The sequence below is a fragment of the Neoarius graeffei genome, chromosome 24 (genome assembly GCF_027579695.1).
Source record: "Neoarius graeffei isolate fNeoGra1 chromosome 24, fNeoGra1.pri, whole genome shotgun sequence".
In the NCBI taxonomy this organism is placed as follows: Eukaryota; Metazoa; Chordata; class Actinopteri; order Siluriformes; family Ariidae; genus Neoarius; species Neoarius graeffei.
Window position 1 is genome coordinate 16,263,516 of NC_083592.1, and position 17,563 is coordinate 16,281,078.

The 17,563-nt window shown below is 40.5% G+C and overlaps 1 protein-coding gene across 1 annotated transcript in view; it reads right to left on the minus strand.

The window, feature by feature from the left end:
• Window positions 1-13,442, minus strand: part of isca1 (iron-sulfur cluster assembly 1) — a 29,689-nt gene extending 16,247 nt beyond the window's left edge. The window contains exon 1 of the mRNA XM_060906792.1: window positions 13,332-13,442. Within this exon, the coding sequence (XP_060762775.1) occupies window positions 13,332-13,412 (81 nt within the window). The 5' untranslated portion in view covers window positions 13,413-13,442. The remainder of the gene's footprint in view (window positions 1-13,331) is intronic.
• Window positions 13,443-17,563: the final 4,121 nt, after the last annotated feature.

Genomic DNA, 17,563 nt, shown 5'->3' on the forward strand with positions numbered 1-17,563 from the left:
AACATCCAGCTGTCAGCCTATAACGTTGGAAACGCAGCAAACAATGTGATAAAGATAAAATGCAGTAGTTGAGATAGGCTACTGTAGGATGCCCATAGGCTAATAATAACTTCGTATTTATTTGACTATTACAGGACTGTGAAATAGAAATGACAAAATCCGAGGAAACAATTTTAGCAGGGGGTCTGGGGGGCACAGGGCCCCAGAAGCTGAACAGATTTTGTGTATATTGATAGATTTGAAGCATCTCCTGAAAGCAAATATTTTCTCAACCATGCCATTTAATTTGAACTGTTATGTTGAAATAATACAATTTGAACTGATTTACCTTTTAACTGATAAGGGTTCACTTGATGAAAATATATCAATAACATACCTCATATTGTAAATTCACTCATATTCTTGCATCAATTCATTGGGTACCATAATGTCTTTTCCAGGGGGGAAATTCTAGACTGACTATTAAATAATAGTCACTGATGTTCTTGTTTTTGAACTGATTCAATACCAAAATGTCTTTCTTGTTCATGTTAGACAGATTCTAGTCAAAAACTATATACAACTATTTACAAGTCAATATTTATATTTATTTCCTTTTCTTTGTTAGCAGTTTCTTCAGCTTAGAAAGCCTACTCTTTTCTTTCTGACTTTCTATATGGCTTTTCCTTGCTCTTTTGGTCTCTCTTTCATTACATATTCATGATAACAATGAACATTATGAACAATAACAAGTTAAAACTACATAAATAATAAATGTGAACAAGATGGTCTACCTGGTAATCTATAGTTCAACAGCTTCAATTTCACCAATTCCGCATGTTTTTTTCCTTTAACATGGTCAACCAAACGTGTTCTTCCACCAGAACCGTACTTCACATCCTGATGGCACAAGATGCAGTAAGCTTTCCCCGGTTCTTTTATCTTCCGTATGTGCTCATGGAGATATTCACTACCGGCTTTAAACTCCAGCCATCGCCAATTCCATGGATTTTTGATGCCGTTTTCCTTATCAATGTTTTTGACATCGTCGGTCTCACCGTCCTCCCTCTGAACGATGTCCCTCCGTGACGCGGATATACCGCGAAATTCTCCTTTTCAAAACCGTTGATATCGAAAGCGTGTTTAAAGAGCACAATGGTAAAACGAAAAGAACACAAGATTCACGCCATGGTTTGTAAGCATGGCACCAATGCCGTAAACTGGTCTGTCATTGTCGCAAAAGAAAAAAAAGCTACCAAAAAAATTACAATGTCGTGACAGAAAGAACAATTTGCGGTAGGCTCTTTCCCAGACTCGCCGGCTCGGTGACACTCGCTGTACGAGACTACTAGCGGTCGGTAGACAACAACCCCTACCCCCCAATTCGTTATTGCAAAATTAGATGATTTACTAAAAATTATATTTTTGGCAGCCAATTTCGCGGAATTCCGCGGATTTTTCACAGCCCTGCTATTATAATTTCATTGACTCTCAATGTTTGCTGCTTTAACCCAGATGAGTATTGAACCTCCAGCTTGTTTTTTGCAATTTATTCCTTGAATGTCAACTAAAGAATGATTGAAAGATTGCCACCAAAAAGTCAAAAAACTAAGGTAAAAACTACAATTTTGGTGAGTAATTTTCATAAATTTAAAAGACAGGTTTTCCACCAACATCAAGCTCAGCAAACTAATGGCCTGCCCTGTAATGTAAAGTTGGGTCGAAGAATGAAACCAGGCAGGGTTCTGGTAAAAATTGTTTTAGCTGTCTTCTCTTAAAGAACTTAGATTAAATTGAATAATCTCAAATGCTTCTTGTAGCTTTAAAATAGTCCCAGCAGGTGACTCTGAAGAAAAATACTGTGTGTTTGAACACCGCCCGCTGTAAACACTTTGCATACACCCCAATGACTGACTCCACCGACCGCCACGGCACCACCGCGCACGATTCCCTCATCGGCACAGCGGAGCACCACAAATTGCTACCTGGTCTGTGGGAAACACTGGTTCAGTGTTCTTAAAGGAGGCTAATGTAAGGTGCTGCAATACAAACAATTTTCGCTGTGCCTCTTGCAACTATTTAGATACCAATATGTTTATTTTCATGAGGACTATTGTAGAGTACAAAAAAAAAAAAAAAGTGTAAGCACAATATGTTCTGTACGTATGTTAGTATTTAATGTTAAGGCCTTAAAGAGAAGTCAGCACATTCAGTAGTGTACATTAAAACACAAATGCACCTGTGACTGCTCTTCAGCTACTACCAGTGACGTTCTCGGTTCTGTAGTTCTGCTTGGTTACATAGGGTTAGATGCAGCAGAGTATGCACAAGACTGCATAATAAATGTTCTTTAAACCCAAATTAACCGTTCATGTGACCTCCATTCAAGTTTGAGAGGCTTGTTTTAATGCCTGTCTGGATGTGTCCAGTTTTCAGGCTATAGCAGATATTTAAATGCAGTGTTCATTTTTCTTCTCCAGTCAAATGGAAACGTGAAACAAATTGTTGCCATGCAATTTTAAGGAATGATTTTAGTTGTCTTTTGATTGGCAGGGTTTTTGCAATACTGCAGAATGTTATCTTGCACTGTTTTGTAAAAAATAAATTTTTTTTTCTGAACATTTAAACATATCTCTAGCCGCTTTATCCTGTTCTACAGGGCCGCAGGCAAGCTGGAGCTTATCCCAGCTGACTACGGGCGAAAGGCGGGGTACACCCTGGACAAGTCGCCAGGTCATCACAGGGCTGACACATAGACACAGACAACCATTCCCAGACACGGGGAGAACATGCAAACTCTGCACAGAAAGGCCCTCGCCGGCCACAGGGCTCAAACCTGGACCTTCTTGCTGTGAGGCAACAGCGCTAACCACTACACCACCATGCCGCCCCCTCAGGTGGTATAGAAAAAGCAAAAATCACCTAAATGAAAATTCGCTAGTGTATTTTTACGATTTTGATTTCTTCATTACTCTTAGCTTAGAGACCTAAAATTTTTAATGTACACGGTCAGTAAACTTCTTAAGCATATTAAACAAGCTCGAGGCCCCAGTGGCTATATTCACTGGACTTATTAACCCCTGAAGTTGGACCCAGAATGAAGTGCCATTTTTGTCATAATTGGATACATACTTTTCTCAAAAGGAACACGTTATAGCAATTTCAGTTTTTTGTGCTTGAAAATACATGCCTTAGTAATATGTGAAAAAAAATGGAAGATGTAATACTCTCCCTTTTGAAGTTACAACAAGACAATTGGACCCGGGGTCTGACATTAACCAACTGCTAGAAACCCTCTGAAAAAGGGAACACTATTGTTTTGTTTAACACAAAAATGTTAGTTAACTAGAAAAGCACTCGGAGAGCGCAGACCTCCGCCAAGAATCCTTTAAAAAAAAATCCAGGATCCAGAAGGTGATCCAGATCACTGCCAAAATTTAATGGATTGTTACTTGTGCCCAGTCACACCTCTGGAAAAAAATTCAGAGCAATCCGTTCATAACTTTTTCCGTAATGTTGCTAACAGACAAACCAACGAACAAACAAACCAACCAACGCTACCGAAAACATAAAACTCCTTGGCGGAGGTAATAAACAGTTTAGCCATACTTCAAGTCAGACATATCTAGCTAGCAAAGATAAATTCAGTACAAGCCAGATCATTGATCAACATGTATTAATTATCACAGCAAAATATGATAATTTCCAAAAAACTCTAGGTAATGTTCAAAACAAGTCACATTATATATTATTAATGCCAATCTATACATTGGTAGTGTTTCTAAGAGTTCATCCATGCACACTTGTGAACAACTTAAAACTGTCTCTGATTTTGTCTATGTCCATCTGTTGGAACTTGTACTGTCTGCCTGTAGTTGTACTGGGAAGTGGCAGCGAGCACAGCGCATGGCCCACAGGAACCCAGCACTCATCCTTCTGCCCGGGCCATTTGTACATGCAAGGATTCTGTGTTTGCCTCATGAAAGTGATGAGTAGATCATCCTTGTCTTCATCTACCTCTAGCACACTTCCTATATACCAGACCTGGTCATAGACGACTGCCACATATGCACCAGGCTTGTATTCTTGGATATCATAATGTGCAGTAGAATATTCTAGAGTTCCACTTGTCATGGAAATATCTGCAGAGATCTTGTACATTCTCAGGTTAGGCCCATCAGGTATGAAGCTGTGATGGCTTCTAATGCCAGGCACCTTCTTTGCATCGTTCTTCTTGGGCCTGTGATGCTTCTGCCACATCTTCCTTAGAGACATACAAGAACTTGATACCTTGGATTTCGCTGACAGCCCATTCATAGAGCGCAATAGGCGACAGAATGTGGTTACTTGTATCTTGGAGGCTTGCCCGAGCAGCAAGCCTTTTTACGGTACCCCCAATGCCATCGCGTGGCGATTTGCCATGACTGCATGCTTTATTTCAACCTAGAAGCCACTATAAAGACTTTTGTTTGAAGATTTAAAACCCTCCTGTGACCTTGAAAATAAGGTCAAGTAGGTCATATGGGTCGAAAGGTCTTGTCAAAGTCTATTAAATCATACCACAAAGTAAATGCAACTTGAAAAGGCCACTGAAATACAGGCCCAAATCCTCCCCATTGGGAATACATGCAAATTGCCCCAAAAACAACAAACTTTGGCCTATAAAGTCAGTAAGATAAGTCACAGTGACCTAGTTTTTGATGAACTAGGCTACCGGTAGGTTGTGGTCACCCAATGTATATTCAGGCCATAAATGAGCCTCCTAGCTCTTACGGTGTCAAAACGTGCCCTGCTAACGGACAGACAGACGCCAGACTAAGCTATTTGAATAGCTTTGCTGCTGAAGTCAGCAAAGCTAAAAATAAGTTACCACAAATTTAGATCCCAGATCATCATAATTTATGCAAGGTCAAAGTTGGCTCAGAAGAGAAAATTAGCATTTTTTGTGCATAAATGATGCAAATATTTTTCTAAGAAGGAAAGATATTACATACCTAATTATTATATATTATTTGATATTATTAAACTACTTTAAATATATAAAATACCAGCTACGTACTGTCAGTGTTGCCAGATTGGGCGGTTTCCTGCCCAAGTTGGGTGGTTTCAAGTGCATTTTGGCGGGTTTTGAACATATTTTGGGCTGGAAAACGTCAGCAGCATCTGGCAACACTGCGTAATGTGTGTCCCTCCCTGGATTTTGACTCCCTACAATAAGGGATAATTTAGCATTTTCATTCTGGGTCAAGTTTGCATGTTCCTTCCTTTAAGATATATAACATCTGGGCAATTCCATGTAAATGTCAACCTCACCATGCAAAAATAAAGCAACATGTAATACATCAAAACCACTCCCAGAGATATCACCTAGGCCTGTATTTTACAGATGTGAATAAGTTGAACCAATTTGTAACCAACCTAATATGTCACTGTCAGTCTTTCTTTCTTATAATGTAAACCCCAAGCTAAAATCAACTTTGATCATGTACAATTCTATATTATTGCCACAAGCCACAGAAATGTATGCTAAAATCCACAAAACAGCAAAACAATATCCATCCTAAATATTATTTAAGAACTTTGATAGTTTTAGCTGATATTTAGAGAGTTTTTCAAAGGGTTATGGTGGTTAAATTGCTGATTTTCTAAACATATGCCATGTCTATTTCAGATGCGTCACATCCATAACGGAATTATGTCACATCCATAACGCTGATTTTTTCTTCCTAGATTCTGCTTGAAATAGAAAATATTTTAAACAAAGGCTTTTTTTATTTTCAGCTAAGACTCCTTTATTAAATGCATGCCTGCATTTGGATATTATGTTTGCAATTTCACAGAGTTTGGTGAATATGTGTAGTCACCCTGGAAATGGGGTATTTTTTCCGTCACATCCATAACGCATGTCTTTTTTGGCATTTTCTAGAGTTCTAAATGTACTATGGGAATTCTTTTTTTCCCATGACTTCTCCAATATGAGAGGTCTTAAAAATATACAACAAATTTTAAAATACTGGAAAGGAATAAAAATTAACTAGGTCAGTTGTTGCCATTTTGAGTCCAAATGTCACATCCATAACGCTGGAATTGCTCATCTACAGCCATGCAAATACATGAAGGGCATAAGAAGTTGGTCCACAATAGTACGGTGTTAAAAGATATGGACAGCCGTGGTGTAGTTTTTTTTCATAATAAGCACTCTAACTTACTAGAAAATGCAATCATGACTGGGTAAATTGTTATTTTTTCTATTTTTAACATGCTGCCCTTCATACACATGTTCAAAGCTGATGATGCCCAAATCCTAAAATATACACCTCCCAAACTTACAGTACAAGCAAAATAATGAAGATATGGCCATCATCAAGGTCTTTTTATAGCCCTAATTTATAGGTGAAAATTGTAATTTTGACCCCCCCCTTATGCAAACTGGGCTGAAATGGGCTCATAGATCATCACAGAGACCTAATATTTGGGCTAGGGCTTTGACTTCGAACTTCGATATTCGAATACAATTCGAATGTTGTGAAAAAAAAGAGATGTTCGAACGAATATTAGGCAGCTCTAAATCAGGGGTGTCCAAACTGATCCATAAAGGGCCGTGTGGCTGCAGGTTTTCATTCCAGCCATGCAGCAGCACACCTGACTTGGCTCATTCAATCAACTGAACTGTCTTCACACAGTCACATACTTGCAGCCACACCCACCCTTGATTAAAGGGTGGGTGTGTCAGTTGATTGAATAAGCCAAATTAGGTGTGCTGCTGCATGGCTGGAATGAAAACCTGCAGCCACACGGCCCTTTATGGATCAGTTTGGTCACCCCTGCTCTAAATATTCGAACCTGTATATGGTATCATTAGGCATAATTCTTTTATTTTTGTGAATGTGGTTGTAAACGTTTTCAGTTCAGGTCGCAGGGTTTTTTTTTTTAACGTCTGTGGAATTTATGTGAATCGCGAAGGTCACTGTCTTTTGTCTTATCTGGGCACCTGTAGACGTTAGCGTCAAGCTGGCACGCATTGAACAATGGAGTCAGATGCTAGCACGTTGGAGATTTGCACTCCGGAGAATTTAAAAAGTGATGTGTGGCGCTATTTTGGATTCGAAAAAAAAAGATGGAGAATGCGATAAAAAAAAGGTTACCTGTAAAATATGTGGAAACAAATTAGCCTATCAATCAACAACTTCAAACTTGAGGGCCCACTTGAAGACATTGCACGCGGGAGCGCTAGAAGGTGAGAGGGGGCTGCTAACGTAGCCCCTTTTTATTACTAAATTACTAACGTAGACTATGCGACACTGCGCAGTAATGCTTTCATGCGCTGTTATTTTTGTCAACTTGGGATAGTTGCTAAAAAAAAAAAAACTATTAGCTTACTTGCGCAAGTAGCCTATAGGCCTAAATTAATTTAGCCTACACATGGTGGAATTTACATATCATGAAGTTCATAAGTTAACGAAGTGAGCACATAAAACTAATCTGTGATCTTATAACATATCGTGTCCGTGTTTGTTTGAATTGTGAATCAGAGACGCGAGCAGGAAGCAGTGACATGACAGCTGACACCGGTCTCATTCAAAACAAACATTCTCAAAAGCCAACACGAATGGGCTCGGAACGGCAGTGTTATAAACTCACAGATTAGGTGTAGGCCTAGCAGTACCTGCTCATTTTGTAAACGTTCCCCTTTGATTGTCAGTGAGGCTACAGTTTAGAGGCTTTCATCAGTACAAGCAACCAGGAAACCGAAGGAACAGCGTTTCACACAAAAAAGGCAACGGACAAACGATGAAGTTTGTGAATTATGTAACGTTAAAAGCGTCAGCCGGTATAATGCCAATTACTACGACACTGCATGTTTCATTAGTAGTGGTTGTAAAAACACGCCTGAATATTTCATATTTCCTGCACGTAATCTTATTGACATTGACTGAACACTGCCCCCTGGTGGACTGAATATCATATTTAATTTTGATGCCGAGGTGTTAGTGAGGCATTTAAGAATAATATAATTAATAAAAGTTCGAATACTATTCGAATGTCTAGATTAATTTCCAAACGAACTTCAAATATGATTTTTGGGCCAAGGTCAAAGCCCTAATTTGGGCTTTGGTCATCATATACAGTGGGGAAAATAAGTATTTGATACACTGACAATTTTGCAAGTTTTCCCACTTACAAAGAATGGAGAGGTCTGTAATTTTTAATCGTAGGCACACTTCAACTGTGAGAGACAGAATCTAAAAGAAAATCCAGAAAATCACATTGTATGATTTTTAAATAATTAATTTGCATTTTATTGCATGAAATAAGTATTTGATCACCTACCAACCAGCAAGAATTCTGGCTCTCACAGACCTGTTAGTTTTTCTTTAAGAAGCCCTCCTATTCTCCACTCATTACCTGTATTAATTGCACCTGTTTGAACCCGTTACCTGTATAAAAGACACCTGTCCACACAATCAATCAGACTCCAACATCTCCAAAATGGGCAAGACCAAAGAGCTGTCTAAGGACACCAGGGACAAAATTGTAGACCTGCACAAGGCTGGGATGGGCTACAGGACAATAGGCAAGCAGCTTGGTGAGAAGGCAACAACTGTTGGCCCAATTATTAGAAAATGGAAGAAACTCAAGATGACTGTCAGTCTCCCTTGGTCTGGGGCTCCATGCAAGATCTCACCTCGTGGGGTTATCAATGATCATGAGAAAGGTGAAGGATCAGCCCAGAACTACACGGGAGGACCTGGTCAATGACCTGTAGAGAGATGGGACCGCAGTCTCAAAGATTACCATTAGTAACACACTACGCCGTCACGGATTAAAATCCTGCAGCGCGTGTAAGGTCCCCCTGCTCAAGCCAGCACATGTCCAGGCCTGTCTGAAGTTTGCCAATGACCATCTGGATGATCCAGAGGAGGCATGGGAGAAGGTCATGTGTTCAGATGAGACCAAAATTGAGCTTTTTGGTATAAACTCCACTCGCCATATTTGGAGGAAGAAGGAGGAGTACAACCCCAAGAACACCATCCCAACTGTGAAGCATGGGGGTGGAAACAACATACTTTGGGGGTGCTTTTCTGCAAAGGGGACAGGACAACTGCACCGTATTGAGGGGAGGCTGGATGGGGCCATGTATCGCGAGATTCTGGGCAACAACCTCCTTCCCTCAGTAAGAGCATTGAAGATGGGTCGTGGCTGGATCTTCCAGCATGACAATGACCTGAAACACACAGCCAGGGCAACTAAGGAGTGGCTCCGTAAGAAGCATTTCAAGGTCCTGGAGTGGCATAGCCAGTCTCCAGACCTGAACCCAATAGAAAATCTTTGGAGGGAGCTGAAACTCCAGTGTTGCCCAGAGACAGCCCTGAAACCTGAAAGATCTGGAGAAGATCTGTATGGAGGAGTGGGCCAAAATCCCTGCTGCAGTGTGCACAAACCTGGTCAAGAACTACAGGAAACGTCTGACCTCTGTAATTGTAAACAAAGGTTTCTGTACCAAATATTAAGTTCTGTTTGTCTATTGTATCAAATACTTATTTCATGCAATAAAATGCAAATTAATTTAAAAATATCATACAATGTGATTTTCTGGATTTTTTTTTTAAAGATTCTCTCACATTTGAAGTGTACCTACGATAAAAATTAGGCGACTCATTTTAGATTTTTCGGATCACGGATCCGCCGACGGCAGTTAAATACTACCGCTAGAAAAAGTCTGTACATATTTTTACCGCTGAAACGTACAAAAAGAAATGTAAAAAAAAAAAAAGTCACATATTTTTCTTGTAACAGCACTGTATCCCTGGTACTAGGTCATATTTCTTTAAGTAAAAAGTATTAGAATCGCAAATACAAACGACAATGTGTGTTGTAGATATCCACTTCAGCCGAGTCCGAAAACGAAACCATTTACGACATTGAGTATTCACTTGAATGTTTTTATGGTATTTACGACTGCTTTACGACAGGGTCAACCTCGTGCTGACCATGGCTGATGCTGACAGCATGGATTCCGAGCTATTGCCTTAACTGTACGTAAGCATAAAGTGTGGTAAAGAAAAGTCTTTTCACTGTCTCACTAACCAAAACATGGGTGATTTCATCTCTCAAGCGTTGAAAGTAAACAATGAAAAGATCAAAACGATCTTTGGTTCTCAGAAAGAAGGTGGTGATGTAACGAGCGCAATGACGAATATGCCTGCCATAACATTAGTTCGCGATTTTGGCTGCAAGTATCTGACTGTGGAATTAGAAGAGGATGGTGCCGCAGAGAGTCCTATCGAATCAAGTAGCACGAACATATCAGCATTCGATGTGCTCATGAGAGCTCAACGGTCATATGACCACATACCTTCAGAGAAGTACTGGAATGCTAGTCCGTGTTATAAACTTATACACAAGAACACGCACACACACAATATATATATATTTTGTGTGTGTGTATGTAAAGTGTGTCTTTTGAATTTAAATTATTTTATCATCTTAATCCGACATTAAAATTTTGCCATGCAAAAAAAAAAATATTTGCAAAATCAGCAGTGTATCAAATACTTATTTTCCCCACTGTATGTGTATCTATGACTGGAAGAAAAATTATCAAAATAAAAAATTTGAGGTGGGAAAACCTTTGAATTTTAGTTGATTTGATGTGGAATGATCCAAGAAGAAGGACGCATGAGGATAAGAGTATGGAAAACATACTGGGGCTGTATAAAACCCTATTGCGACCCCACTTAGGCCGAATCCCATTTCACCCCTTGGACCAACCCCTTGGCCCTTCCCCTCCATTTTGCGCGTTCACGTGAAGGGGTAGGGGTATCCCAATCCCAGTTAACGCGGAGGGGTAGGGGAAGGGGGAGGGCTTCTGTACCCCTCCAAACGGAGATTTTCCTGGAGCTGACTCCGAACGAAGGGGTTTGAGTGATTTCCCACAATGCCATGCGGATTTCAGCGAGATTTCATGCGGATTTCAGAAAGATGGCGGTTCCCGCGGCAAAAGATTGTCATAAATGTATTTTCTCCATTATTTACGTGTTTTAAGTTGTTATCCAGAGGAAACACGCCGCTTGATTCGCTTTCGAGCTGAGAATGAGCAGCGATTTCTGAAATCCAAGCTGCTGCTAAAAAGCTTTGGGAGTGAGTATTGTTTTCGGTTGCTTTACTGCGTACGTTTTGTTCTGTTATTCTCGCTTTTATTGTTTACATGAGTGTTCTGACACCTCATTCTGTCGGATGTGGTGCACGAAGCGCCAAAGATATCCCATTCAGTGGTATTAGTTAACAAATCACACCCTGCCAGCAGAGATTTCTGCCTCTGACTGTAGCGGCTGGTCGCAGCCAATGACGCATTTGGTCACGTTTTGCTAACGTAAACGCTGACGGAGGTACGCGATGACGTATGCGATCGTTGAAGGGCTATCCCAATACGTAAGGGTTGAATTTCAAGCCCTATCCCTTGTAGCTCAGTTTCAAGGGGAAGGGCCAAGGGGAAGGCGGAGGGGAAGGCGGAGGGGTAGGGGTAGAAATTAGAATTGGGATTGGGCCTTAGACTACTGCGTTCAAGCATGGAGACCCTTTCTACAGCAGAATGTAGATAATATAGAGAACATCCAAAGGAGAGTTACGAGGATGACAGAAGGATTGAATAATATGGATTCTCAAGATAGACTAAAAGCTACAGATCCTGTGTCGCTCGAAGTTAGGAGGTCCAGGGCTGACTTACTAGAGGTTTACAGGATTATGCACGGCACTGATAAGTTGGACCTGGAGTACTTCTTCGAACTCAAGCAAGGGGACAGATTGAGAACAAGAGGCCATAGCAAGAGCATAATTTGATGCTTAGGAGATATTGTTTCTCCCAACGAGTTATCACCAACTAGTGAATGCCAATACATTAAATGAATTTAAAAGCCACATTGACCCAATTCTGGGCTGGGGGTGTAACCATAAGTCAGATAAGGATATGGAAATCTTTTGGTGGAGTGGGTGGAGACCTCGACTGGCTATCGTAGCCTGCAGGAAATCAGCCGTCAGACATTCTGTCCCATGTCCCAGACCCGGTGAAATGTAACTGAATTGTCTTGGCCAGCCCTAAGGGTCCCATCTGCATCCCATCATTGCTGAGGAGTGTGCTCCCATCACCCAATCAAGCATCCAGCCAGAGCAGGTCATGATATTTTTTAACCATAATAACATGCCATTGTTGTGTGTTATGCCTGATGTCAAGACTCTCGTCTCTGTGAGCCTACCACACAGACTTAATACTTGTGTCATTTTTAGGGCATACCTAACAACCTGTGTTTCCCCCCCCCCAGTCTGTCCCTCTGAGTTACATGTTGGTCCTGGGATTGAGATGCTGGCCTCTTCTGGCCCTCGGACCTGCTTGATCCATCCTGGTGCCCTGTGTCTGGTCGGAGTTTTATCGCATCGCTCCTGTGGAGGACGGCCCCATGAGGACAGTTGAGGGTTACACCTGGAGGACGCTCTGGACTCTTACAGTAATGCTTTTATGGCTGAGGACTACAGTTGACTTGCTAACTTTAGGACTGCAGTTGTCATGAACAGTTTTGCACTCAAGTTTCCATCAATGAAGAGTTTAACATCAATGAAACTGACTTCATGTTAAAACTGTTAATGTTATAGTCATGCTGTCTGTTGTTGCCCAAATGAGGATGGGTTCCTCTCGAGGTTTCTTCCTCATGTCGTCTGAGGGAGTTTTTCCTTGCCACCGTCGCCACAGGCTTGCTCATTGGGGATAGATTAGGGATAAAATTAGCTCATGTTTTAAGTCGTTCAAATTCTCTAAAGCTGCTTTGCGACAATGTTTATTGTTAAAAGCGCTATACAAATAAACTTGACTTGACTTGAGATAAGACTTCCTGGCCCCGTGACGGTCCATCGACGACTACGTGTACTTTTACGTGATCATCGGTGGATTCAAGGTAAAAATTCAACGTAAAATTCTCCTCTGCCTGGATGAAGGTTGGATCTCAGGAGGCGCCTCTTGAATTTCTTTTGAAAACCCATCTTGACCTCAGGAAGCTAAGGTCACAGCTAAATAAAATAAACTCCCTAACCAGCCAGCGAGACAGAGTAATTCCTCCGCAAAATAAAAAGTGATATTTCTATTGCATTAGTATAACAGAGAAAACAGGTCGCCAACACTGACCCGATGTTAATTAATACACCCAAGAAACTGCTGGAACGTTAGCGGTTAGCACTAACCAGCTAACCTTGCTAATGCTAAAGCTAGCGATAATGTGTTTATCCTCACGTAGGCTTATTCACCGTCTCGTCCGTGGATTTCTGCTATCATAATATCTCAGATATAATAAAGGACCACTTACGAGCATCAAAGCAGCTCTTGTCGATAAAATCTTTCGCCTGCTAACCGCCTTTACAGTAGTCCTTACTATGGAGGCTGACATGTTGGTTATGATAAAGTTCTCCGTTGCTGTTAATACCAGCGGACAATGAACCGCCCGCTGAAAGCAACGTCGTCAGTGATTGGCTGTTGATTTGACAAGCAACCTATTTGTCCAATCAGCAACCATGTTGCCCTACAGTAGCGTGACTCTTACGCAATATTTTGTTGTGCAAGGAAGTAGAATGTGAATATGAATCAGAATCGGACTACGTTATTGTCCGTTACACTTACATAAAATGGAAGATTATCTTTGGCACTGGCATGGAAGACATCATACAAAACAACAGACGTTAAGAACAATACATGACAATAAAATAAGCAAATGGCATAGTCAGTTCCAGTTTAGTCTAAAAAAGGAATGAAAAATAAATAAAATAGGAATAAAAGAGATGAAGTTAAAGATGAGTGTGCAAATCCTTACTGAGAATGGCCACAGCTGTTGGGATTAAATACTTTTTTGTCGCCATTCTTATTGGCTATTTATTTTTTATTTAAGATTAGACAATACAACAACAAAACAGTAAGAACAAGTGAAAGACAAAGTGACAGACATTCCAAGACATGACAAAGACATAAATAAAAAAAATAAGTAATATAGGAAAAAATATAGGGGTGATGAGATAAATAAGTGAATCAAATAACATAAAATAATAAATAGAAATAAATTTAAAGAAAGAAAAGGAGATATAAAACAGGGCAAACTGAAATGACAGACAATTTCACTTAATGTAATTTGAATAAAATTGAATAGCTGATAAGCACTTTTTGTTGGGTTCGATATGTGACAGAGACTCAAAATACATTTTTAATTCAATTAAACATAATGGGAATGAGGGGGATGCCTTGGACATTTTGACTTTATGTATATGGAATTTACCTAGTAATATAAAGCGATTAATTATGTTAAATTTATTATTGTACGAGAAAGTGCCAAAAATAATTATTTTCTCATCAAAGTGATACTTGACTGTAGTTTTAGTGAAAAGAAAATTTCCCAAATCTTTCCAAAAGGTGATACAAAATGGGCATTTATAAAATAAATGGATGAAACTTTATCTTTTTTACAAAAGGTACAGCTGTCATCGATATCGGAAAATCTGGAGATGTATGCATTAGCAGGATAGATGTTATGTAATATTTTAAAATGTAAAACCCCGATTCCAAAAAAGTTGTGACAAAGTACAAATTGTAAATAAAAACAGAATGCAATAATTTACAAATCTCAAAAACTGATATTGTATTCACAATAGAACATAGACAACATATCAAATGTCGAAAGTGAGACATTTTGAAATTTCATGCCAAATATTGGCTCATTTGAAATTTCATGACAGCAACACATCTCAAAAAAGTTGGGACAGGGGCAATAAGAGGCTGGAAAAGTTAAAGGTACAAAAAAGGAACAGCTGGAGGACCAAATTGCAACTCATTAGGTCAATTGGCAATAGGTCATTAACATGACTGGGTATAAAAAGAACATCTTGGAGTGGCAGCGGCTCTCAGAAGTAAAGATGGGAAGAGGATCACCAATCCCCCTAATTCTGCACCAACAAATAGTGGAGCAATATCAGAAAGGAGTTCGACAGTGTAAAATTGCAAAGAGTTTGAACATATCATCATCTACAGTGCATATCATCATCAAAAGATTCAGAGAATCTGGAAGAATCTCTGTGCATAAGGGTCAAGGCTGGAAAACCATACTGGGTGCCCGTGATCTTCGGGCCCTTAGACGGCACTGCATCACATACAGGCATGCTTCTGTATTGGAAATCACAAAATGGGTTCAGGAATATTTCCAGAGAACATTATCTGTGAACACAATTCACCGTGCCATCCGCTGTTGCCAGCTAAAACTCTATAGTTCAAAGAAGAAGCCGTATCTAAACATGATCCAGAAGCGCAGACGTCTTCTCTGGGCCAAGGCTCATTTAAAATGGACTGTGGCAAAGTGGAAAACTGTTCTGTGGTCAGACGAATCAAAATTTGAAGTTCTTTATGGAAATCAGGGATGCCGTGTCATTCGGACTAAAGAGAAGAAGGACGACCCAAGTTGTTATCAGCGCTCAGTTCAGAAGCCTGCATCTCTGATGGTATGGGGTTGCATTAGTGCGTGTGGCATGGGCAGCTTACACATCTGGAAAGACACCATCAATGCTGAAAGGTATATCCAGGTTCTAGAGCAACATATGCTCCCATCCAGACGACGTCTCTTTCAGGGAAGACCTTGCATTTTCCAACGTGACAATGCCAAACCACATACTGCATCAATTACAGCATCATGGCTGCATAGAAGAAGGGTCCAGGTACTGAACTGGCCAGCCTGCAGTCCAGCTCTTTCACCCATAGAAAACATTTGGCGCATCATAAAACGGAAGATACGACAAAAAAGACCTAAGACAGTTGAGCAACTAGAATCCTACATTAGACAAGAATGGGTTAACATTCCTATCCCTAAACCTGAGCAACTTGTCTCCTCAGTCCCCAGACGTTTACAGACTGTTGTAAAGAGAAAAGGGGATGTCTCACAGTGGTAAACATGGCCTTGTCCCAACTTTTTTGAGATGTGTTGTTGTAATGAAATTTAAAATCACCTAATTTTTCTCTTTAAATGATACATTTTCTCAGTTTAAACATTTGATATGTCATCTATGTTCTATTCTGAATAAAATATGGAATTTTGAAACTTCCACATCATTGCATTCCGTTGAATAAAAATAAAAGTATCAGCTACCTCAGGGTGGCACGGTGGTGTAGTGGTTAGCGCTGTCGCCTCACAGCAAGAAGGTCCGGGTTCGAGCCCCGTGGCCGACGAGGGCCTTTCTGTGCGGAGTTTGCATGTTCAAGTTTCAAATCAAATCAAGTTTATTTGTACAGCGCTTTTAACAATAAACATTGTCGCAAAGCAGCTTTACAGAATTTGAATGACTTAAAACATGAGCTAATTTTATCCCTAATCTATCCCCAATGAGCAAGCCTGTGGCGACGGTGGCAAGGAAAAACTCCCTCAGACGACATGAGGAAGAAACCTCGAGAGGAACCAGACTCAAAAGGGAACCCATCCTCATTTGGGCAACAACAGACAGCCTGACTATAATATTAACAGTTTTAACAGGTATAACCCTCAACTGTCCCCATGGGGCCGTCCTTCACAGGAGCGGGGCGATAAAACTCCGACCAGACACATGTTCTCCCCGTGTCCGCGTGGGTTTCCTCCGGGTGCTCCGGTTTCCCCCACAGTCCAAAGACATGCAAGTTAGGTTAACTGGTGACTCTAAATTGACCGTAGGTGTGAATGTGAGTGTGAATGGTTGTCTGTGTCTCTGTGTCAGCCCTGTGATGACCTGGCGACTTGTCCAGAGTGTGCCCCGCCTTTCACCTGTAGTCAGCTGGGATAGGCTCCAGCTTGCCTGCAACCCTGTAGAACAGGATAAAGTGGCTAGAGATAATGAGATGAGATGAGACATTGCTCTTTTTCTTCCTATATCTTTGCTTACATGTGAAGTCTTCAATAGTACTCTGTAATGTTTTTGAAAACTGTTTAGTCTTCTTCCAAAGTTTCCCCCATGTCAGCATATCTTCCCAGTTAATGCACTGAACAGCACTTTTAAAACTATCATATTTATTTTTAGCAGTACTGAATAACACCTGTCCTTGAACCAAAGGAGTAAATGGCTTTTTAATTAATTTCCTGGCTATGAGAGTCAAATTGTGATCTGATAATCCAGTTAACATGTTAAATGTTTTCATGATTCTCTCTGGTCTGTTACTGAATATGAAGTCAGTTTGAATTCAGGCTGAATTCATTGTTCTCGTGGAACCATTTATTGTCTGAGTGAAATAAAAAACATTGGTGATCATCCATCCATTATCTGTAACCTCTTATCCTGTGTATGTTTGCAGGCAGGCTGGAGCCTATCCCAGCTGACTATGGGCAAGGTATACCCTGGACAAGTCACCAGGTCATTGCAGGGCTGACACATAGAGACAAACAACCATTCACACTTAGAAAACCCATGCAGACACAGGGAGAACATGCAGACTACACAGAAAGGCCACTGGGCTTGAACCCAAAACCTTTTTGCTGTGAGGTAACAGTGCTAACCACTACACCACTGTGCCATCCTTCATTGATGATCAGTTTTAGAGTTTTCC